This window comes from Loxodonta africana, chromosome 25 (genome assembly GCF_030014295.1).
Source record: "Loxodonta africana isolate mLoxAfr1 chromosome 25, mLoxAfr1.hap2, whole genome shotgun sequence".
NCBI classification, from domain to species: domain Eukaryota; kingdom Metazoa; phylum Chordata; class Mammalia; order Proboscidea; family Elephantidae; genus Loxodonta; species Loxodonta africana.
In genome coordinates, this window is record NC_087366.1 from 47,567,479 (window position 1) to 47,593,451 (window position 25,973).

Here is a 25,973-nt window from a genome sequence, read left to right on the forward strand (position 1 = left end):
TCGGAATCGACTCGATGGCAACAGGTTTGGTTTCTGGGGTTTGGTATGAGAGTGCTGTAAAGCCCTAAGAGGGGGAATGCCTTCCAAGGCTAGAGTGGAGGCATACAGTGACCTCACACAGCTCTTTCCTGTGCCGCTGTGTTAGGTGAGGTGGAGGCAAACATCACTCCTTCCCCCAACCCTATACCACTTTCAACCAGTGTGGCTCCAGATCGATGTGCTTTCATACGTGGTAACTCGCTGTGAGAGAGAAGAGAGGTTAGAAGAGTTCAGAGGTAGTAGAAATAGCATAGACTTTGAACACAGATAAAGTTGGATTTGAATCTAAACTAGTCTTGTCATTTGTTAGCTCTGAGGTTCTGAGAAACTCACCTAAGTGTTTTGGAATGGGACAGAAACAGAAAAAAACCCACTGCCAACGAGTCAATTCTGACTCATAGTGACCCTACAGGACAGAATAGAACTGCCCCATAGGGTTTCCAAGGAGTGGCTGGTGGATTCAAACTGCCAACCTTTTGGTTAGCAGCCATAAACCCATTGCCATCGAGTTGATTCTGACACAGAGCAACCCTATAGGACAGGATAGAACTGCCCCGTAGAGTTTCCAAGGAGCACCTGGTGGATTTGAACTGCCAACCCTTTGGTTAGCAGACATAGCACTTAACCACTACACCACCAGGGTTTCCAAAAGCTCTTAGCTATTGCACCATCAGGGCTCCAGAAACAGAAATGCTTGGTGTAATTTTAAGAATGAAACAAGTTATAATATATAAAATGAAAAAAATTCATTATGCACTCCATCAGGAGCCAGGCAGAGTTCTGAGCATCAGGGATGCACTGAGGAAACATTTAGTGGCACGCACAAACATCAGTGCCTCCTTCCTCCCTTCACTACACTGAACCATGACTAGGCTTAAGGAAAATGGTTCAGCGACCATGTGTGATCGAACTTCCCCCATCTCACACTCCTTTCCACTTCCACACAGGATCCAGTCTCTTCACATCCCCTGCTCCTCTGACCCCCAGCCCTCCCCAAGCCCTCTTCATCAACGTCCTAACCCAGCATGTCCCGTATGGACAGACAACATACTGTATTCTACAATACTCCTTTATCCCTCCCTCCGGCAAAATCTACCTCTTCCAGTGTCCAGACCCTCAGAGTACTGCTTTCCAAACAGTAGCAAACATATTTCGTAGGTCGTTTAAGCCAACTGTGTAAGTGAGGCCTAATATCTTTATTAACCCTCGGGGCAAACATATTTTCCTTTTAGCAGGGGCCTCCTGGAGGCATAAGACCTTACTCAAAGGCATGAGTTCCTTGGTAAGAATTTTAAGCAAATACACTGGTGAGGGCCTTTATATCCTATCTCCTATACTTTATACCCCACCGCCTCATTGATAGTTTATTGTGCTGTCATGGCTTGCATATTGCTATGATGCTGGAAGCTATGCCACCAGTATTTCAAATACCAGCATGGTCACTCATGGTGGACAGGTTTCAGTGGAGCTTCTAGACTAAGACAGACTATGAAGAAAGGCCTGAAGATCTACTTCTGAAAATTAGCCAGTGAAAACCTTATGGATCACAACAAAACACTGTTCGATATAGTGCTGGCAGATAAGCTCCCTAGGTTGGAAGGTACTCGGAATACACAGTGGCCACAACAGTGGATTCAAGCACACCAATGACTGTGAAGATAGCACAGGTTCAGGCGACATTTCATTCCGTCGTACATAAGGTCAGCATGAGTCGCAGCCGACTTGATGGCAACTAACAACAACAACAACGTATATTAATTACACCATATAATTTTAGGACCAGACCTGTCTCTGAGAAGTTGGCTCTAAATCTGGAAGTCATGTTTATTGAAGGTCAGTGAGTTGGTGATTTTCTTTTGCACTCTTCCACCACGCATATTTCAAGTTATCTATGTCTTCAAGAGGCTGAACGTATCCCACAGAGGCTGAGGGAAGCCATATCTTAGGTAATGCACTGACTTTGTAACAGCTTGCTGGGCTAACCTCTTTGGCTTTTCATTCCAGGATTAGATATTTGACAAACTGTCAGGAGGAATGACTGTCTCTTACACAATGCTAGATGTTTCTGTGGCACACCTTTGCACCTCATTTTAACATGGTGCTGTTTTGACCTTCACTGTTATTTACCTTTTCATTTACATATGCTCCAACTCATTTTAAAGAGGTTTGAGGTGACAAGCCTTAGAAGGAAAAACCAGATGTAATGTTGCGCAGCCGCTCGCAGGAATACATCTAAGTTATCCCCCAGCAAGCTGGAAGGGACCACGTGCCAATTTCCCTCTGTAACACTGGCAATCATTTCCTGGCAAACAAGGTAAAACCTTTCCTGTAAAACACCCCAGTGAGCAAAAAAATTGAATAATTTTACTAAGAGGCTTTTTTCCCAAGCTAATGCTAACACTTATTTGCTCAAAGATTTAGTTTCTGGCATCTGCTCATTGTTTACTACGAGCCATTCTGTTCCAGGGAGGAGTTGAGCTCTGGGCTTGGGCAGGGCTGGGTAGCCCATCCAAAGAGAATAGATTACCTATGGACAGAATACAGATACTTTTTTTCCGCTTTCTGATTACTTTCAAATGACCTTAAGAGGATTTGGGGAAAAGAGAAAGAACAGCAAAGCAAATTCATTTGGGAACTGATCAACTCCTTGAGGTTCAGAGACTGCCAGACCATACGCCTTTTTCTCACCTCATCATATTACCCTACTGCTAAAAATCCTTCCATGGTCGCCTCTCACCTGTAAAATCTAATCTCCTGTCCATGGCATTGAAGGACTTGCCACATTCCCTCCTCTCATACTGAACAACTGGTCAAATTCCTGGAACCATCTATTTCACGCTCTGGGCCTCTGCAAAGGTTATTCCCTGTGATGGACTGCCTTCTCCACTTGGTTGGCCTGGTGAACATCTACTGATCCTCCAAGACACAGCTCAATTGTCACTTCCCCTGTGAAACCTTTAACCTCCTGAAGGCAATGATTCTGCCTTTGATGCTGCTATAAAAAATATGTATCTTTACTGTAAGATGTATTTACTTATTTACTACCCCCACTAAGTGGGGAGTTGTGAGTGCACAACTCTGTATCTTTTTAATCAGTAGATCCCCAATGCCTGACAAGGTCCCTGGCAGTAGAATCAGTTTTCAGTAAAACCCTGTCAAATTGAGACTGAACTGCAGCTATCTCATCCATGGGCCCTAATTCTGCTGCATGGGACCACACAGAACAGGCCTGCTCCTCTTCAGTATAAAAAGCCTTTGAGCCCATGAACATGGCCCTCTTGCTCCCAAGGTCTGCAGTTCTCCCAGGATCTTCCATCCCGTCTAAAGACAGGGTTTCTAATTTCTCCTAGCTCCTGGTTCCACTCCTCAAAACTGATTTCAATTTTTCTATTATCCCTCTTAATATGTTCTACCTCAAACTGAATAGAAAATTCCATATAAATCAATATTATTACCTCTCTCAACCAATATTCTGTATTTCTATTAGTGCAGCCTCAAATCATAGTAGTCTTTGTGGGGAGGTTATATCACACTGAAACTTTATTACATTTTGCTCTTTACTAAAACTCTAAAATTATTTCATACATTCTACGACTAAGCTTGAACTTCTTTACCCAGAGAGATGTGACATACACTGTTTTAAATTTCATTTTTTTAGGCTGAAGCATCATTCAAACCTACAGGGATTTTTTGAGTTCTTGATTCTATCATTCTCCCTGGGCCATCCTTCTCATCTACACATCTTTGGAAACTGGGTGAGCCTTGCTCCATACCTTCATTCAAGGTACTGAATCAAAGGTTGAAGAGGACAGAGATGAGAACAGAGCCTTCCAGGGTGACAGTGATCCAATTAGCATCACCTTTTTCAGCACAGCTATTCAACTGTTTAGTAAGACACCTAGTTATGCTAGCATCTAGCATAAATTTCTTGAATTTTTTTTTTTTTGTCAAATATCTTTCTGAAATCTAAATACAAACTTTACCCCAAAAGGTACATGATTAGCCATGAATCTATGGATTTACTTGCTGTTAGTGAACCCATACAGCATCCTGGTAATCACAGCTTTCTTTTCCATTTCTTTAGTAAATAATTCCAGATCCTTTACGAGGAGTGCTAACAAACTCACTGGGCTACATGTTTCAGAAATTGCTATTTCACTTATAATAATAGAAATATTTGCTTAACTACATCTCTTGTCCTTTACAATTCTTTAAAGAACATCATCTATATACAGATTAAAAATCTCATTTGCAGGTTTTCCTAGTGCCTGGGATAGAATTTACCCAAGGTATCTGAATAATCTTTTACAATTTTTTTCAATTGCTCTGATCTCCCTTTCTTCTTACCTTGTGATCTCCCCTCACCACGTTCTTGCTTACATGAGCTCCTCTATTGGGAGTGACCTCCTACCCAGCCTCTTCCTGTCCAAGCCCTGTCTCTGATTCAGGACAACCTCTTAAAAAATATAACATCAATGGAGTCTAACAAGATGTCCCATCATAAACAATCTCTCTTCACTCTGAACTTTGACCCATTCATGGTCCTTATTATTTATGCTAAGAAAATTTATTGTGCAGGAATCCCTATTGCCACTGTAGTTAAGGGTGATTTAAGGTGAAGCTTCTAGATTTGAAGGTCATTGACATTAAATTATAAGGATTCTAAGCTGTTCTTTCCTAGAGATATATATAGTTATAAGAGAAGGGAATCTGGGAATGTGTTACTAGTTACATACAAAGAGAATACTACTTACTGTCCTAATATCACAACCACAAATTTTGGGACATTATCTAATGGTGGTGAGGTATTCATGCTAATCTTGCTACAATCTTCCCTAGCCATTACCCAAATTTTTGACTGGGATCAGAGATATCGCCTATAAGCATGAAACAGAATGAAGACTATTGGCTCATGGAGAGGTCAAATCCTGGACTTGGTCTCGTTGATACCAAGTTCAAACCAGTAAGCAGGCAATCCCAACAGTCCAGCTTAATCCACAGGTAAAGGATACTCCGATGTGCCTTCAGTTCTTCGATTTTTTTCAGGGATTCTTGAACTTCCTTCCATGCTTGTTCATTACCAGTTAGCATATCAGCATCCTGCTCAGGCCCAAATGAAAAGACAGGAAAGACAGACAACCCAATTAAAATGTGAGCAAAGGATCTAACTGTTTAACTTTTCTGCACAGGCATACAAATGGACAAAAAGCACACGGAAGATGCTCAACTTCATTAAACATCAAGGAAATGTAAACAAAACCACATTTGCAATACCACTTCATACTCACTAGGATGGCTAGAATCAAAAAGACACATAATAACGTGCTGCAAGGATGTGGAGAAATTGGTAACTCATACACTGCTGGTGGGAATGCAAAATGGTGTACCTGATTTGGAAGACAGTCTGGCAGTTCCTTAAAAAGTTAAACATGGAATTACCACATCACCCAACAATTCCAGTCCTAGGTATATACCCAAGAGAAATGAAAACAGACATCCTCATAAAAACTGTTTATAAATGTTCATAGCATTATTCATAATAGCCAAAAATTGGTAACAACTCATATCTCCATCAGCAGATGAATGGATAAATAAGATGTGGCATATCCATACAATGGAATAGTACTCAATAATAAAAAGAACGGAGTACTGATACAAGCTTCAACATGGATGAAACTTGAAAACATTATGCTATTTATACGAAATGTTCAGAATAGCCAAACTCACAGAGACAGAAAATTGACTAGTGGCTGCCTAGGTTGGGGGGTACAGGGGGAACTGGGGAGTGACTACTAATGGGTGGAGATTTCTTTTTGGGGTGATGAAAATGCTCTAAAACTGTAATGCTGGTTGCAGAACTTTGCGAATGTATTAAAATCACTAAATTGTACACTCTAACTGGGTAAGAGACCAGTTCTACTCTGTCCTATAGGGTCACTAGGAGTCGGAATTGACTCGATGGCACTGGGTCAACTGGGTAAGTTATATTATACATGAATTATATCTCAACAAAGCTGTTACAGAAAAAGACTGATAGGTGAGAGAAATAGTTATTTGTTAAGAAGCCTACAGATAGTACTTAGGCCAAATATGGAATTGTCAATCAAAATGAGGCTAGGAAAAAGGAACATGAGTACAACTACATCTATATACATGGGAACAAGTTCTAACTTCCAAAAAACTTTAATTGAAAAAAGAAAAAGAAAAAGCAATTCAAAACAAAATTACAAGCTACCATTTATTTAATGTCTGCTCTCCTGTTTAGTAAGTAGGTCCTCTATCCCGTCTGTTTACCACTCTCTCACAATCAGTACTTGTCGGATGAATGACTGAACATCACGTGCCCAGCACAGTGCTGAGCGCTGCACCCTCAACATGTAACAAAAATTCTAAACAATGTCGGAGGTAAAATATTCTTTGCCTCCAGGGCAGAGGGCTCTCACCACTCCACTTGCTGATACACCCCTGACCATACCCAATTTGTAAATGGCAACACTAAGACTCAGACAGATTAAGCTGACTTCCCCAGATTCACCACCTTGTAGCCAAGTTTCATTCCGAAGGTGCGTTTGACCCCGAAAGGTTAGGTTCTTGTCATTATACTACTCTGCCTCTCAGAAACTTCCCTATGGCTTTGCTAGCCTGTTCTCTAAGGTCCTGGCTCTTTAAAGTGGCACTGTCCAACGCAGTAGCCACTAGCCACATGTGGCTATTTAAATAAAATAAAAATTCAGCTCCTTAGTTGCACTAGTTACATTTCAAGAACTCAAAAACCACATGTGGCTGTGGCTACCATACAGAACATTCCTGTCATCGCTGAAAGTGTTATTGGACAGCTCTGCTTTTATGAGGTTAATCAAAGTTGGGTAAGAAACTCTCATCAGGCACTATTCAAAACCAGGTGTTCAGTATCCATTTGATTCTCAATAGGTGTTAGGGAGAAAAACTGTCCTAGGAGGATATATTAAATCATGGCGGGGGGAGGGGGGTGATGGTAGTGATGACAGACAGCAGACTTTTTCAAACGAAATACCATATTTTTATACAAATAACGTGCAACTTCTACATTTGTTTGCCAGCCACGTGAGAGTGCCTCATGGGGGGTGGGGGAGGGGCCACAGCCAGCAAACAAACACAGAAGGTGCGAGTTATTTGCATAACAATGCATCCGATACATCTCCATGGAGATTCTTATGTGCCTACTGGGGAGGTTTATAGGATGAACACTGTGAGAACCACTGCCAAAGTCAGTCTATGTTACCAGTGGGAAAATACATATTTCTCAGATGTTCCACGGCAGAAAAAACCTGAGGGCCCCCGAAAACCACAGAAAAGAGATCCCAAGAGCAGAACGAGGCAGTGGCTGTGTGCATGAGGAGGTGTGTGTGTTTGTGTGTCTCTGTGTAATACAGCTTAAGGATCTATACGTGTATGTGTTGTGTGCATGTGCAATATTAAAAACAAACAGCCCATTGCCATTGATCCATTCGGATTCACAGTGACCCTATAGGAAGAGTACAACTGTCCCACAGGGTTTCCAAGGCTACAGTCTTATGGAAGCAGACTGCCACATCTTTCCCTCACAGAGTGGCTGATGAGTTTAAATCATCAACATTTCAGTTAGCAGTTGAGTGCTGAACCATTGTGCCACTAGGGCTCCTTGAAAACTCATACAGTCCCTAACATGCTTTCTGGCTATTGGAGCTTTGCACATGCCCCTCGCTGTACCTGAAATTAATTAATCCAATCATTCATATATTCAGTTAACACTTATTGAGAGCCTATTAGTCAATGTTGTTGACAGAGGTGATAGAGCAGTGAACAAATTAAACAATTGTAGAGATGAAGCTTACACTCAAGGGGTAGAAGAGCTTGGGAAGACAGAAAGTAAACAAATATATGTATATATATATATATATATACTTGTTAGAGGGAACAACAAATAGGGAAGAGGGAGGGGGATACTGGCATCAGGGAGTTCAATTTTAAACACGGTGGTCAGGGAAGTCCTCACAGAGGTGATGTTTGAAAAAAGATCCAGGAGGTGAAGGAGTAGGAGATAAGAGTCATGGGGAGAGAGAACAGCAAGTACCACAGTGCTAAGGCTGAGGCGTGATGAGCGGTCCAGGGACAGCAAGGAGGCTAGCGTGGCTAGAACTCATAGGTGGCAGTTTGTGTGCATGTCATATCCTCCCCACTGAACTGCAAGCTCCTTAAAGCTAAATGAGGTTTATTCTTCTTTGATCCTGCCTCTCCCAAAAACCTAGCCCAGAGCCTTGTATGTAGCAAATGCTCAGCTAAATGTCTATAGAATGGATTTGGAAGAAGAAAAGATAACATTTATTTGGCACTTACAATGATATGAATGTCTGTTATCAGTATTTCAATTATTTCCTCACAGCACCCTTGTAGGGCATTAATACCTGCAATATACAAATGAGGAACGAGATAGTCCTAAGGCTTAAATAACTGGTCCAAATGTCCTTTTGCCCCTAATTGCCAGAGTGGGATTCAAGCCCAGGCCTGTGGCTCCAGAGTCTACGTTCGTTGTACTATCTTCATGTTTAATTTGGATTTGTCTTTTTCCTGGGATTCCTCAAAAAGTGAACTCATGTCGGTGAGTTAATAAAAATATCTTCAAGCCAAGGTTCCTAAGATCTTCCTAGTATTAGCACTTGGAAAAAAAAAAAAAATTAAGCCTGCTGCCATCAAGTCGATTCCGACTCATAGTGACCCTATATGACAGAGCAGAATGGCTCCATAGGGTTTCCAAGGAGCAGCCAGTAGATTCAAACTGCCAACCTTTTGGTTAGCAGCCATAACTCTTAACCACTGTGCCACCAGGGCTCCAAAAAGGGTAGCAAAATCCCTGAACATGGAGCCCACAGTGGATCTTGCATCCTTCCACCAAGCAAAGTGAGACCATGGCCCAGGGCAGAACAGTTTCTTATGGGAATTATATTCAGAACTAAGTCTACTACTAAAAACCCAAACCCACTGCCATTGATTTTGATTCATAGAAACCCAAAAGGACAGAGTAGAACTGTCCCATAGGGTTTCCAAGGAGTGGCTGGAGGATTCAAACTTTTCACCATTTGGTTAGCAGCCATAACTCTTAACCACTATTCCCCCAGGTCTCCAAATCTACCACTAGTGAACACAATCTGATTAGCTGTTCTTTTAGGTTGATCCTAAACCTTTATGGGAGATCCTGGGTGGTGTAAACAGTTAATATGCTTAACTGCTAACCATAAGGTTGGCGGTCCGAGTCCACCCAGAGGCATCTTAGAAAAAAAGGCTCGGTGATCTACTTCTGAAAAATCAGTCATCGATAACCCTATGGAGTATGGTTCTACTCTGACACACATGGGGTCACCATGAGTAAGAATTGACTTGTTGGCAACTGATGGTGGTGGAGCTTTTGTTCAGTTAACAGAAGAAAAAAGAAGCTTTGGAACTGCTTTCAAACATTCAGAAACAGTAGCTCTGAGAACACATTTTATTGGAGTTAGACTCAGCTACTCTAACAGCAACAAAAAGAGAAACAAACCAATTGCCATCAAGTGGATTCCAACTCATAGCTACCCTATAAGACAAAGTAGAACAGCCCCATAGGGTTTCCAAGGCTGTAACCTTTATTAAATGAGACTACCACATCTTTATCCCACAGAGCGGCTGGTGGGTTCAAACCACAGACCTTTCGGTTAGCAGCCCAGCACTTAACCACTGTGCCACCAGGGCTCCTTCTAACAGTAACAACTAATTCTTACTTTGTACTCCAGGGAGCTCCACTGTGGCGAATGTCTCCATACTCTCAGGTCCCCAACTCATCTCACTGCCATCCCCTGACCCTCCCTCTCCCGTGCTGTGGCTTCTCCTCACAAGTTTCCCTACAATGGGGTCTGTGTCCCCTCTCCCCACCCCAGCAAGAAGGGACACATTCACTTGCACACATAAATTACATAAACAGAGAAACTACTTAGGGAAAAAAAAAAAAAAAAAACCTTAGGGAAGCACCATTTAAATCTTCTATTTTTTCGAATTTCCATATGTAAGGGTAAATTAATGTGTTCTTTTTTACATTTCCCAAGGTATGAAGTTAGTCAAATTGTTATGTCCTTATTTCCATTATTTCTTATTCAGACACATCAAAGACACTTGGTATCATTGCAGACAACGTTATTTGGAGAAAAAAAAAAATGAACTTTAGCTTTACTACCTAAAAGAGGCTGCAATGATTGAGTCTAAAATTTGTTCTCAGGAGATGGAAACTATTCATTTTACACATAAATACATTTTAAACAGTCCAATGTACTACTGTTGAGTTTTCTAGAGATGATAAAAATAAACTAGACTGTTAGTAGAAGGATTTCTAAGAAAGCTCACTGGTTCCTGGGACATGATCAAGATAATTAAGAACATCTTGCGTCTGGCACTGATTGCATCTCTGCCTCGATTACCTGTGTATCCCTGGGCGAGCATTCCTTCTCCCGGTACTTGGTTTCCTCCCCTGTAAAATGAGAAGCTTGGTCTGCATGACCACTAACATTCTTTCCACTTGGCCACTCTAGAGTTTTAAGTAGTAGTTCTTGTTGTGTATCATCGAGTCGATTCCGACTAATAGTTACTCTATAGGACAGAGCAGAACTTCACCATAGGGTTTCCAAGGCTGTAATCTTCACAGGAGAAGATTGCCAGGTCTTTTCTCCCATGGAGCACCTGGTACGTTTGAACCCTGGTTCAAACCAGCACAAACCGGTTCAAAGCCCTGCTCTCCAGCTAGCCTCAGAAGTCGTTAAAGGGCTGTGATCTAGTCATATCTATATTCCCAATGCCGGTATCGTAAATTATTCAGTAAACGTTTGCTCATAGACTGAATGAGTGAAGACAGAGTCGTGATCTTGCACAATTCACGGGCAGCAGTGTGACAAGAATAAAAACCCGTAACACACCTTAAATCAGCAGCAACAATATCAACTACAACAGTGAAAATCCCAACCAAAGAAAGAAAAGTGTTCTCATGCCATACACCCATCTTGATTTGGTTCTAATACAACATCACGATTCTGTTGGAAAAGGATATGTCCCCACTGTAGCTGTCAATATTTGCCAAATGCCCAGACGCTGGACATAATTTAAAGCCTAAACTCGACCCCTCCCCGCAACATAAGAACACCCACACTAGCTCAGGGCATGTGATCTCTGACAACACCATCAAGGGCTATTTGGGGAGTGGGCTTTGTTGACCTCCCTGGTTTCTACCTCACACATCATCCTGAACTTCTGTGGCTCTCTGGCCCATGGCTCCCTTTCTCCATCTATCCCTGGATGGATTCGTGAGCCTTCATACATAGCTGTTAAATCAATACCTCAGCATCATTCCTTTAACTGTAAAAATAGGTACCAGACGATATGAGATAATCTCACCACCACATAAAAGGGTACCACTTAACACATTCAATTGGCCATATGCTTCCTCAGGGTTTCAAATAAGGAAGCATACCTGTGGGTGCCAGTGGTTACCGTGAATTAGAAAGCTGTTTCTTCAATAGGGCAAGAATGAACTCCAACTAGATTGGCTGAGCAGATCCTCGAGAAAGTGACCACTGGCTGTATCAGGCTTAAACGTCAGATGCATCCACCCAGATCCACCTTGCATCTGCAACACTGAAACAGATGTGTTCACTTGGCTCACAAGCGTTTGATGTTGAAACTCTTGCACTGGGCTAATTTCAGATGGCTCACATTAAAAGGAAAAGGAAAGCAGCAATCTGTTTTCCAGTACTTCCTGTTATCCAGTCCTCATGCAAACTCTAATTAGATTGGAAGGAGAGAGATGAGTATAGGATGGGAAATAAAATTAGTGAACGTTTATAAACTTTTCTGACAATTCAACAATTCTAGTGCCTTAAAAGAAGAAAAGTTTTTTGCTTTTTAAAGCAAAATGGGGTTCTGATACAGTGCCTGCGCTCCAGAGAGAGACTGGAAGTCCTGAAATTCAAAATCCTGAGGGAAACAAGTTTACTCTGCAGTGCCTTTGACTGAGGTTCTCTGGTTCATGGAGAATGTACTGGGACTAATAGATTAATCTACAACACACTCAAAACCTTTATACTTAACAGGAAACAACTCTGCTGGAACCAATTTCTACCTCCTTTGGCCAAAACAACTGAAAGCCATTCAGATTTAACTTGAGGGGGAGAGTGGATTTTTCATAAAGTGAAAAAATCGTGGCTAAAAATAGGGCATTCATTATTGTTATATCGACCACAAACCAGTCAATGGGTATTACGGGGTGAAGAAGAAGGATAAAGAAGAAATGTTTTCAACTTGAAGCATGTTCAAATTGTACTATGCTCCAATTAGCAACTAATAAGCAAATGTACACAAAATAATTCAGAGAATTTAGTGAAAAGAACACTGTTTTTAGAGTCATGAGACGTGCATATGTGAATCCCTGCTCCATAGCTGTGTGGCCTTGGCAAGACATTTAACCTCCCTGAAGCTAAGTTTCTGCAGTGAAAATAATTCTCTGAGTAGGTGTAACTTCTAGCCCCTTTTTCCTATGGGGCCTCTAGAAGCCCTAGTATCATAAACGGCATAGTGGCCTCGAGTTTTCAAATCCCACCATAGAGGGCAGGGGCCAACAGGGAGCTGGCTGGAGTCAACTCTGTCTGGTGGAAAGGAGAAAAGCAGGCTTATCCTGCCGGAGGAGGGAGACAATGAGAATGCGATCGGGCACGGACCATGCCGTGCAACCACATCACTGCTCAGCCCATTCCCGTTGCCTGTAAAGCTCTTCCTCAGCTTAGTCACCCAGGCAAACTTCTTTCAAACTATCAAGAACCAGACCAAAGAGCAACCCTGTGTAGCCTCTGACTTCCACAGGCATAATTCTCTGTGCACTTTCCACTGGGTTCCACAATGCCTGCTTTCCCATACTGTTGCAATTGGTATGACTGTGACAGGGGTGAAAAGGTGCCATCCAGGTGCTGTGCCAGCCCACAGAGGAAATAAAAATTGGCTTGCAAAGGCCTTTGTTCACCTACTTCATAAAATCTTCAGACCTCAGTGCCTACAGCAGATGTCCACAGGTAGGATGGAGCAAGGTCCGAACTCGGAGCCCAGGCAGCCCCAAGCTCCAGCTTCTCCCCATCCCCAGAGCTGGCTGGCACCAGATAGGGATCTTTTTCTCAGAGTGGCAAGTTTTCTCCCATCGACTGGTCCAGTCGCAGCCTCAACTCTGACTTAGAAACACTTGGGTAACTAGTCACCTAAAGCCCAAACTCAACAAAAGAAAACAACTTGAGTCACTAGCGGCACTGTTCCCCCGATTACCATGTAACTCTGTTCCCACTGTAGATGTCAGCATTTCCAAATGCCTGTTTAATTCTCTCAGGCAGAAACAGGGCTCCGCCAGAACTATAAATATCTACAAGTGCACCCTTCCTAAAGGAGTCCTGGTGGCGCAGAGGTTAATACTGGGCTGTTAACTGAAAGGTCAGTGGTTGGAACTTACCAGCTACTCTGCGGGAGAAAGATGTGGTAGTCTGCTTCGGTAAAGATTTACAGCCTTGGAAACCCTATGGGGCAGTTCTTCTCTGCCCTATAAGGTCACTATGAGTCAGAATCAACTTGATGGCAATGGGCTTGGTTTTTTTCAGGCACCCATTCGAATGAACTGTGGGCTCAAGGTTAAATCAGGTACGCAGAATTGATAGGAGGAAGTAAAATGTCTCCCCATCTTGTGGGAAAGTGACAACCACCTTGAATGTGTCCAGTCAGAGCTTCTAGAACCACCAAGGACCTTTACCAGCTACAACCTCAATACCTTCCTTCCGTCTGTGCCAGGTATTCTCGTCTCAGTGAAGGAAATACCTTCCAGAACTAAGCTCATTTGCTTACATAAAATCGGGCCAATTTAGAGAGAATAAAAAAGTTGGCATCCATGCATTTGAGGCCATTTAAGACCCTACCCATGTCAGTAGTGCCTGCTGAAAATCTGCCTTCAAAGGCAGCAGTCTGTGGAAAACTAGCATGACTGGCCAGGGGCGGATTAACCAGTCAGCAAGGCAGACATGGGCTTCCCCTAAGCAAGGTATGCACGGGCTTACTTGTGGTTGCTTACTAACGTGTAGTGAGCAATTTCACATGGGTTTCACCTTTGAAATCTTTGATGTGGTGAAATTATGCACTACAGATTAGAAAGTAAGCACAAGTAGACCCATGTGTACCTTGCTTATTGGATAATCTGTCCCTGTGACTGGCTGATATGCAAAGACAGTTAAAAACTACAGGAAGTTTAGAAAGAAGGCACTTCCTGTACCCCCCCCCCCCACCAAAGTGGAAAGATACATTCCTGAGAACATAGAACAGGGATCATATGAAACAGAAGGCACTGGGTCAGTTTGCAAAGGCACGTTCAAGCAAGTTATTTTCACATTTGCAGAGAGATCATCAAATGGACAGCTTGTGCAGCCGTAAACCCATACTTGCGACTCCTAGCAGAGTCGTGTCAATCTCACTGTGTAAACAACACAAGGTGGGAGGTTTGAGACTCTGGGAAAAAAGCAAAGATTTTACAGGAAACTTGCTCTAATGGCAACAGTCATACGCTTAAAGTATACCCCCAAATCTCAGGGCAGGTTTTGTTTAAACGAAGACCCAAACCACATTTGTTTAAAGGAGACCAAAACCATGGCCCTTATTCGCCCCCTTCCCCCCCAGTCTGCCACACCTCCATCTCTGTATTTTCTTCTTTAGGAACAGCTGCTTTCCAAACTCTCCTTTGCAAACAGAAAGGAAAATGCTTCAAATGGCAGTGGAACAGATTCCAGTTAGGTTTAAGCGGCGATGGCCTAACAGCGAAGGTCTGGATAACCCAGACAAGGATGTGAAGACGTGGCACCAGACACATTTGAAAACAGGAAGAACAATGGCATGACTTGTTCCCGGCATCCAGGCGTGTGTGTTAGGCGGCACCGTGAAAGTGGAAATTAGGAGGCTGGAGTCCCAACGGTAGCTCTGCCACTGACCAGTGGAGAGGCCTGGAGGGAGGCAACGCCCCCTGGGTCCACTTCCCCAGGTGAGAATTTGATTAAGGTTACCATAGAAATGGAAGGGAATCATTCCACTCCGTTAGCTATATGTGTATACGGTGTCCTTTGCGCAGGAGGAGAGGCAGGAGGCTCAGACAGGAGAGGCTTTGGGATTTGTGCTTTTGCAAAAAATTGCAAATCCCTTCATTCTGTTTTACGATGAGTTTTCTCCTATATAAAAAACACCAGTCAGAGCACAAAACGTAGCAGGGCTGAAGAAAGGCTACACCCAACGGTGCTGCACTCTGCGGACCCAAGAATTTAACAATAATCCTTGAATTCACACATTCCCTGGGACATTTGTATATATAATGATTATGGAGTGTAACTTTGCCAACTCAGATGAGAACACGGTATTTGCTTATTTGCTAAAACACGCACATCAGATCATTTAAACTGTGGTCCCAAAGCAAGGGTACAGTTTAGCTAGGGTCCACGCTAACAATTTTGGATAACAAGTTCTGAGGCCCCAGTCTAGACATGCTTTTTTGGGAAGCAATCATAGGGTTAACCAAAGGGAATTACTTAATATGACATCAGAACCTGTCCCTTCACATCAGTTAACGCCGTTCCCAGCAATTTCCTCTACCCTTTCAGAACTGACCTACACAAATTCCCCAGCTCTTATACTTTGCATAAGTCCTTGGGTGGTGCAAGCAGTGAATGTGCTCGACTGCTAACAGAAAGGCTTGAGGTTTGAGCACACTGAGGGATGCCTCAGAAAAAAGGCCTGGAGGTCTCCTTCCAAAAACTCAGCCATTGAAAACCCTCTGGAGCACAGTTCTACTCTAACACATATGGGGTCACCATGAGTCAGAGGGCAACTGGTTTTCTCTTTTTTACACTTTGTAAGGCAGCACTGAAATCCCAGATCATGTGTCAAACAAGCAAACAGCTCAAAAGGAATATGTCACAGTTAGAGGGAAAGAATTATCTTCAAGAGCTCAGCCTTATTTTCGAAAAGAAAGGGCCCAGAATAGTAGTACTTTGTTTCTCAACAGGGAAATGCCAATGTTCCTCCAATTATTCTAGAAACAATTCTGTCGTCTGTGAATGAATACACGCAGAGATCTGTTCCTGGAAGCCGGGGCAGGTCGCTCCAGCGTGCACACACTCCCGGGTCGAGAGGCTGCAGGGGAGACCGCACCTTTCTCACATCTGGGAGGGGATGTGAGGCAACCAACTCTTTCTCCAGCCCACCTCATACCCATGAGGGACCCTGCACACAGTCCCCCGGGCTCAGATGCTCTTCCCGGCAACTCTGCATCCCGTGGAAGGAAAGCGCTGGCTGGCTGCAGGGCAAGCCTTCCCCTGGCGCCTCACCAACAGAAAGCACATGTCTGCATTTTATATTCCAGTCAACTCCGATTTGGCCATCAGCCAGGAGACCTCTTTATAATGTCAAAGATAAAAGCACTGGCCATGTTTGGCACCCTGCCCCCACCTCCATTCACTTGTAACCATCTCATAAACCAAGCATGCATTACTGTTAACAGAGCCTTCCAGACGAAGGTCCCACAGAGCTTCCTAAACATTACCAGATGATGATCAGAGGTGTCCCCACTTCACAGGGAGAGAAAGAGGGTGAGGGAGGGGCAAGGGACTGCACGCTGGGATCATGGGGGAAACTGGATATATGCACTCAGAATACTCCAGCTTCCAAAGAACTGCTCCCCAGCCACCTGAGTCACCAGCATCTTTCATTAGGACCTGACAGGCTGGCAATCGCCAATCTGCCCCAAACAAGAGAGATACAGATATGATCTGTGTACTGCTGTTTGATAGTGGCCTTATCTAACTTTGGATGTCCTGCAAGATGACATCATTCTCTCTTCTCCTATCTCCAGTGTTTTCCCCCATGCCCCAGGGAATACTCTGATGCTCTCCCCAGAGGATTTGTGAAATCTTGTTCACTCCTGATCAGTTTTTATGTTCTTTTTTAGTCATATGCTAAGTGAATCAAAATTATATAGCCCCAGCTGTTTTCCTTTAACATTTCTGTTTTACTATTTGGTTAACTTTCTAGATTACTTTGAAACTAAAATTTTAAGATCAGTCAATCCTATTGATTAGAATATGTAAGGATTTCTTTTTCTGGAAGTAAATAAATATAAAAATCCCTCTTGCTCTGTGTAGGAACAAGGGACAGACAGAACTTCATTCAGAGGGCTTAACGTATGACAAGGCCTCAGTTTTCAACATCAGTGGGAGCTGGATTATTCTGGATATGCTTATTTCTTATATCTCAGAGGCTTTAATTCACTCTAGAAGGCTACCGAGTGCCTATTCCACCCCACCATCACCCTACCAATAATGCACAAACACACAGATACCCACAGACATGCCCACGCCCACACTCACACACATACACCTCCCAAGAGTGTGCTTTAAGACCAGACTTAATGGTCTGACTGAGACTAGAGGAACCCCAGAAGACATGGCCCCCAGACTCTCTGTTAACCCAGAACTAAAACTAATCCTGAAGCCAACTCTTCAGACAAAGATTAGACTGGACTAGAAGACACAAAATGACACTCACAAAGAGTGTGCTTCTTAGTTCAAGTAGATACACAAGACAAAAAAAAAAAAAAATGGGCAGCTCCTGTCTGGAGGTTAGATGAGAATGCAGAAAGGGACAGGAGATTGTTGAATGAACACGGAAATCCGGGATGGAAAGGAAGAGTGTTCTGTCACATAATAGGGAGAGCAACTAGGGTCACATAACAATGTGTGTATAAATTTTTGTATGAGAAACTAACTTGAGCTGTAAACTTTCACCTAAAGCACAGTTAAAAAAAAAAAAAAAGACTGTGCTTTAAGGGATATTGAGGTCTCTGACTTTCCTTCAAACTGCAGACCAATTGTTTCCCCAGCTCTGGTTCTTTTCTTGGCTGTCAGAGCCTAGTGCAAAAATCAGAAAAACAAACCCATTGCCATCGAGTTCATTCTGACTCATAGCAACCCTATAGGACAGAGTAGAACGGAACCATAGGGTTTCCAAAGTTATAAATCTTCACAGAAGCAGACTGCCACATCTTTCTCTGGCAGAGTGGCTGGTGGGTTCAAACCACCGACCTTTTGGTTAGCAGACCGGTGCTTAATCACTGTGCCACCAGGGCTTCTGAGCCTAGTGCAGTGGTTATATAAGGAGAATCACCTGGGAAGTGCCAAAAAATACAAAGGCTCAGGTCTTATCTAGACAAATGATATCATAATCTCTTAGGGGCAGTCCCAGATATGCATATTTTTATAAGCTCTCCAGGTGATTCTAATGTGCAGCCATGGCCAAGCACCACCAGCCTGGCCTTTGTCACTCCAGTCACCATTTCTAACCTCTGTGATCAAAACTGTCACTGTTCGAGCCAACACTGCTAATATTTGCTGCAAGTGCTTATGGTTTTAGCTTTTCTTTTTCTTGTCTGCTCAATCTACAATTCTATGTGCCATGTTCTCTGCTTTTGGAAAAATTAGTTGACTTATCATAGATACCAAAAGTGACCAAGTTTCTAGTGCTGTGTGTAATATTGTGCCCTTCAGGTTGTCTTCAACTCATGCCAACATTTCCCAATTGCATACTAGGGCCAGGCATTGCAACTGTGAAGAAAGATGAGACATGGCCTCAGCTGTGAGGCGCTTACACTCTAGCAGGTGAAATAGCCATATAAATATATTTCCAAACATGGCATGTAACAAAAGAAAGATAAGCCCTGGGGCTACAGGAGCACAGAGGCATGGTCCTCTGCCCAACCGGGGTTTAGGGAAAACGTCCTAGAGAAGATGAATCCTGAGATCAGTCTTAAAGACATGGAAGAGTTAGCCAAGGGTAGAAAAGTCAGGGAGGCAATCCAGACAGAGGGAACAGCATGAAGAAACAGAGGGCCACTGGAAGCACAAGGTAGAGGAGGAGACCAAGCCACGGAGTGATCTTAGTTCACAAATGCATGGCAGGAGAACAGAAGGGGACACCAGAATGATTGCTAAGCACCTGGCTTCTGCAACTGGGTGCATGATGAAGCTTTCAAGTGAGATTAAGAATGCAGAAAGAAGGTGTTTAGGGAAAGGTTTGAGTTCACTTTTGAATATGGGAAATATGAGATGCCTACAGAGGATCCAAGTAGAACTGCCCTGTAGGCAATTGGAAATATGAAACTAGACTCAAAAGACAAGCAAAATTAAGAAGTACTGATTTGGAAGACATTGTCATATAGGTGGAATCTTAACATACAGAAGTAGAGGAGATCACCCAAATCCTGGAGAACCTCAACATTTAACAGGTTGTCAAAAAAGCAGTAGAGGAAGGTACAAGCTAACAGGAAATCTGCTTAAAAGGAAAAAGGGAAGAATTGACAATGTGGAATGTGACAAAGGACTCAATTGGGAACAGACCCAAAGGGGGCCACTAGATTTGGAAATTAGGGGGTCACTGATGACCTCAGAGAGGGCAGTTTCAGCGGATGATGGTGGTTAAAACCTATGAGTAAGGAGTTAAGAGAAAAAATGAAGAAACACGGACATTAAGTGCAGTTGACTCCTTCAAGGGATTTAACAAATTGAAGTAAAGAAAACAGTGGCCAGAGGCAAAAGCTGAGTTGGAGAAAGGGGTTGTATTTTTATAATGGGAAAGTCATGAGCATGTTTATGCCACAGGGAAGGAGTGAGTGGAAAGGGAGAGGCAAACCACAACAGACAGGGAGTGGCTGGAGGAGCCAGGCCAAGGATGAGGGAGAGGGCTGGATGACGAGCAGAGGTGGTGGTGGAAGGGGCACGGGGATTCTGCTTCCTTTTCCACTGAGACAAGAGGGAGAGGAGGATGGGTGCAGATGTAGTCTTACCTGGAGGGGTGAGGGGTGGGAAGTTGAGGGATATTATGCCTGATGAGCTTTATTATTTCTGAAATTAAGGGGAAACAGGGGCGTAGGGGTAAGAAGGTCAGGTAGCGCCATAATGGAGGCCACTTGACACCGTGCGAGCCCAGCTGAGGGAAGGTGCAGAGAGACCTGTGGTGTCCACCTGCAGGGTCCTGTGATTTCCCCCAGCACTCTCTGCATTACAGGTGGCAGAGCTACAGGAAAATGCTGTTGGGTTCATCCATGGTTGGAGATAGGCAGAATTGCAGAAAAGAGGGAACTGAGGTTGTTGGTGAAAGCAACCATAATGTTGGACAGAGAAGGAGGTGAAGCCAGGTATGGAAAGATTTTTAAAAGGGCAAATAACCTTTCTTTTCTCCAACTACAGTTTGGGCCAGGCATTTTTTCTTGTTTGTTTAACCTCCAGGAGTAGTGGTGACATTTCTATTACAGATAGTCCCTGACTTAACAACATATTTGAGTTATGTTGAACTACACTTATGACCGTCTTTATTTTTTTTCTTTTTTTGTACAATTTATTGTTAGTAATACATACTACATACAATGTGGAAGCCTATAATTTGCTGATGTTATCATTCTCAGATGTTCAAAGATATGATTTATAAAGATAATAAATAATAAAAGACAAAAACAATGAAAACTGAAAAAAAAAAAAAGGCATTCAACTTAATTCAGAATCGACTTAACGATTGAGTTCTCGGAATGGAACCCTATCGTAAGTCAGGGACTACCTGTATATAGGTTTAATGATGCTGATAACAGATTTGAGAACTGCTTAGCCATTTCTGTATTCCCATTTCCAATGCTGTTTTCGTTTTTTTGTTTTGTAACAAAAAGGCTGCTACCTTTATAATTAGAATACAATAGTTATTAAACTATTGGAAAATTATTATTATGTAAATGCTTGATAGTAGGTTCAAGTCACGTTTGCTTTATCCATTTCTAGCTTGTTCAAGGTCACTAGTTCACTTTCTAGAACGAAATCAGAGAATTCTGATGATAAAATAGCTATTAAGCATTTCCTAATAGGAAACAGCACTAGAGGACCTACCTCATTGGGTTGGTACAAGGACTAATCGAGATAATGTGTGTACAGTGCTTAAAACAACAACTGGCTCCCAGGAACTGCTAAACAAGCATGAGCCCTCTGACTACAGAAGACGGGAAAAGCAAACAACCCAAGGACATTCATGGTCTGTAAGAATACTGCGACAAAGACAATGTAGAATTGCCAAGGCTTATGAAAAATGTCACAGTACTCTTTTAGCAAGGCAGAGAGCACCAAAGAGACCGATACACTGCTTGGAGCAAGTGGTAAAATATCAACAGAAACAGAAAGAACAGAGCTACTGACTCTTTGTCTTTCCCTTTTCCCAAATGAAATTATTCTCCAACAGGAGAAAACAGAACAAGGTATTTTAGAAAAGTTCACATTTCTAATTCCAGATAAACTATAATCCCAGGATAGTGAAAGAACTTTGTAAATTTGGTCATGAAGCTATTATTATTCAACTCTGAGGAACTGAGAGAAGGGAGCGGCAGCAGAAGACCAGAGCATTGGCAAATATGGTCCCAAGAAAACATAAAAACAAAAGATAGTATAATGGAAGCCGTCAGTCAGATAACTTGATGTCTACATTTGGCTAATGCTTCTAAACCAAGACTAAACCCATTGCCATCAACTGATTCCGACTCATAGTGACCCTATAGGTCACAGTAGAACTGCCCCATAGGGTTTCTAAGGAGTGCCTGGTGGATTTGAACTGCTGACCTTTTGGTTAGCAGCCAAACACTTACCACTGTGCCACCAGGGCTCCTGGATAATGCTTACTGAGACTTAAAATAATAATAATAATAAAATAACATGGTATTCACTAGAGTTGGCATGGGAGTAGTGAGAAAAAAGTCCTACCAATCTGAACTCATTTCATTTTTATTTATTTATTTATTTTTTATGGATACTGTACTAGTATCCTTGGAAAGTCTATGGGGCAGTTCTACTCTGTCCTATAGAGTACAAGTATTAATACCATATATTTTTATTTCAACAAGGATTTGATAAAATCTTTCATAATATTCTAGGGCAAGATAATGAAATCTGGTTGGGATGAGAATGCATGTATGGGGTCATGGGTGGTTGAGCAACCAGCCACATTTTAGGATTAATTGATGCCAGCTTTGATCTCTCTTGGTAGAAATAATTTTCCTTATTTTACAGATGAGGTTGAACTTCAGAGAGCTGACTGGCTGCAGGTCAAACAATAATAATAACAATAACAATAACCCAGTGCTGTCGAGTCCATTCCGATTCATAGCGACCCACAGAGTTTCCAAGGAGTGCCTGGCAGATTCAAACTGGCAACCCTTTGGTTAGCAGCCGTAGCACTTAACCACTACGCCACCAGGGTTTCCACAATAACACAATAACAGTAGGAACAACATTTATGGAGGGTTTATGATACTAATTACTTTAAATGCTTTATCTCATTTGATCATTTCATCTAGGTATAAGATAAAAACCACTTTAGTCCCTAACTTATATATGGCAAGATTGCAGCTGAGAAAGATGAAGTAATTTACTCAAGATCAAGTAGCTAGTAAGTGGTGGAGATGGAATTGAACTCCTAGTTGTACAATTTGAGAGCATGAGTGCTCTCTGCTACACCACACTGCCTCAAATATTCAAGTACATGAAGAGCAGTAAGTGGAATAAGGAGCCTATTTACTCTGTATTGCTCCATGGCACAGAACTAGGACCTTGATGTAAGTTAAAAGAGGCAGTTTTTAGTTCATGAGTCTCATTACCTTTATAATTACAGTTGCCCAAGAGTGGAGTGGTCTGCTCAAAGACAGTACACTGAAATCCCCATTAAAATTTTTCACACGGAATCTGGATACCCACCAACAGGAATATTGTGGAGGTGATTCCTACCTTGGGTGGGTAGGGCCTCAAAGGTCCCTTTCAATCCTGGGCTATGGACTCCTAGGAAACAACTCCCTTATACTTTAATTGTAAAAACACACAGATCTCTGACAGGAGAAGGTGGATAATACTTACGCTCCTGACCAGATTAGAAAACATATCTAGGTACGCCATGAGACCTGTGTTACTAAAGCCTGGTTTCACAAGCCCTACAAATGCGTACTCTCTTGGAGGAGGAAAGAATGCAAGGGGCATGAACTCACAATAAGAAGGAATATTCTGATGATAATTGGAAATATACATCTTGTCTTTCCACTGGGTGGTTTGCAAGTCTTGGTGAGGGAAGTGGGATAGGTCACCTACAATGCTAAGAACTGTTGGAATAAACACGGATAAGAATATCCTTTCCTGATAGCCTATTATTTAAATTATCAGGAAATTATTTTATGAGTAACAGTCATTTAGATGCACAAGTAATATCATTAATTGGCATATCCTATAGAGCTTTTTTTTTTTTTTTTTTATAGAGCTTAACTTGGTGCTAGGCAAGTAGGAGGTATTTATTATTTATTCACTCATGCAACCCCATGCAACACAAACTTACCAAGTACTGTGTTGGCACTGAAGACACAACAGAGAACAAGACTGATAAAGTCACTCTTACTTTCCTAACAAGTAAGCAAATACAAACAATACTATGTAAAGACTTTTTTGTGCTATCACGGAAATAAACAGGTAGCAGAAAATAAAAAGGAGAGAGGCAATGACTTTGATAGGGCAATCAAGGGTGTTCTCTCTGAGAAGCTGATGCTTAAGCTGAGAGCTGAAGGAGGATAAGGAGCTAGGCAAGCAGAAAGCTACTGGAAGACTGTTTCGGGCAGAAGGTACCCAAATGCAAAGGCCCTGGGGCAGGAAAGAGCTGGGCACAATCCAGCCATGAGATTGAGCTGAGATTAGAAAGGTGACGAGGGGCCTGCTGGCCTTGTTAGGATGCTGGATGTCCCCTTCCAAGAGTATCTTCCTCTTTCGGAATCATATGTTAAGTATCTTGAAAATATTGTTTCATTGTAAAAAAAAACCGGACTGCAGCCACATTAGTGCTAATGTCTGAGAGAAGGAAATGGGAAGCTATTCAAGAGGTCCATCCAGGAAACATTCTTCTGGCTATTGTGTGAAAAACAAATTACAAGGCAGCAGAGAGTGGAAACAGGTAGACCACTTAGGATGAGAGAAAGGGGCTTAAGAAATACAAAATTATAGTTGTTTCTGGTGACAGAGAGAGAAAAGAAAGAAGCCACAACAGTCTGGTGTCAGTCATGAAGTTTTGACTTAACTTATCCTGGCATGTGGTTGAGAAACATTGGCTTGGTTTATTCACCCAGCTCCTGTTGCTAACCTTTCCCCAGTATATCGTATGTATTCTCAACTCTCTTAGCTATCAAACCTTCCCCTCATCTAAAAAGACAGCCCATCTCATGGGTTGAGGTCACAATAAACCAAAAACGACTTTATAATTTTAGGTAGTAAACCTAAACTTATTTTCAATCATGATTTGGGGAGGGAGAAAGTGTAGAGACGAAGGAGAGAACAAAGTTTGTGAAACTTGCAATGGGGTCTCTGAGTCAACAATTTAATGACAAATAAATAAATGTAGTAGAGTGCCCTTGGGTCCTAGTTCTTATTCAGTTACACATCTGTTCTGCAATAGAATGAGGGAGTTAATTACTTTTCTATGACATGTATGTATTCTGTGAGACACCACATCGCACCAGTTAATAACGACCTACCTTCTGTTGACACAAAATGTTTAAATTAATAAAAATCCAAATGATACATCTCATAGCAAAGCATGCTTAACTGAAAGGCTGGTTGGCAGGAGTAGTAATTTTCCTGGGTAAAAATTATTGAGCTCAGTTTATAGTAACATGAAAAGCTCAATCAATACAGGGACTTATGTGTGCAAACTGTTTACAAGGGTATACACTTTATAGAAAGGGTAGGCTGTGCTTTTTTAATCTCTAACATAACAGCACTGCGAGTTTTAGAGAAAGAAACTGAGGCTTCTATGCAAGAACTGCCCATCACTGACAATATCAGTGATTTTAAATTTAAACCTGCCTGCTCAGTCTTTAGAATCTGAAATGACAAATGCAAAAAGAGTATAAACAACCCCTTGAAGTTCTGCTATTAATATTAAAAATCCTTCTGCTCTTCACTAAGTGTACTGTTGGTAACTAAATACTAAACCAATAGCATTAGGGAAACAGTTTATTTTTTCCCAGCTGTGTAGTAGTGTTAGGTTACTTTGGAAAAATACAGATAACATCGAGAGTAGGCTGACAGCACTAAGATTGAAGGGTACACTCTAAATAAACTTGACAAAAGTGTCTTATTCAGGACCTGGAACCACCCAAAGACAAGTCTGAAACTCAAGACACCCTGTAATAATCTTGCTATTTTCTACTTGTTTTGATTTAGAGAACAAAACAGCCTACAACCTTTCCTTCATTTTAAACTCTCCCTTCATTTCTCTCTTTGCCATTCCATTTTGCTTAAAATGCAGAAGAGAATACAAGGCAAACAAACAAATAAGAAATACTGGAACTGAAGTGAAGAAATAAGGTTTATTTCCTATATAATAATTTGTTCTGTTTGGGGTGCCAGTGCTAAAGAAGTGAGGATGGGTATTACTTCCTCTAAACACCACTTTCTCTTTACTGTCCCTCACAGTGAAAAGCAGCCTTCATCCATTTAGGACAACAGGGAATCGTGTCATACAGTTGGTAAGCCCAATACTGTAAGAATGTAGGCACAAACCTAGTAGGAATGCAGTGTAATCCTTTTCTCATTGTTTGCCTATCTTTTACTTGCTTTTCAGAAGGCTTCGGATAACTGTATTCTTTTAGACCTCTGAGTACACAGTAGGTATTCAGTAAATGCTTGTTGATTGTCTGCTTTGGGAAGTAACAGATAAAGGTGAAGATGGTTCAAGCCCAGGGGAAGTGATTTAAAAAAATCAAGTTTTATAGGGTAAAGTTGTTTTTT

At 42.1% G+C, this 25,973-nt stretch overlaps 1 protein-coding gene across 8 annotated transcripts in view; it reads right to left on the reverse strand.

The window, feature by feature from the left end:
- SMYD3 (SET and MYND domain containing 3) overlaps positions 1 to 25,973 on the reverse strand; it is a 783,945-nt gene that overhangs the window by 135,833 nt on the left and 622,139 nt on the right. For all 8 annotated transcript variants that reach the window (XM_064276780.1, XM_064276777.1, XM_064276778.1 and 5 more), the window contains one exon: positions 5,052 to 5,139. In XM_064276780.1, the coding sequence (XP_064132850.1) occupies positions 5,052 to 5,139 (88 nt within the window). The remainder of the gene's footprint in view (positions 1 to 5,051; positions 5,140 to 25,973) is intronic.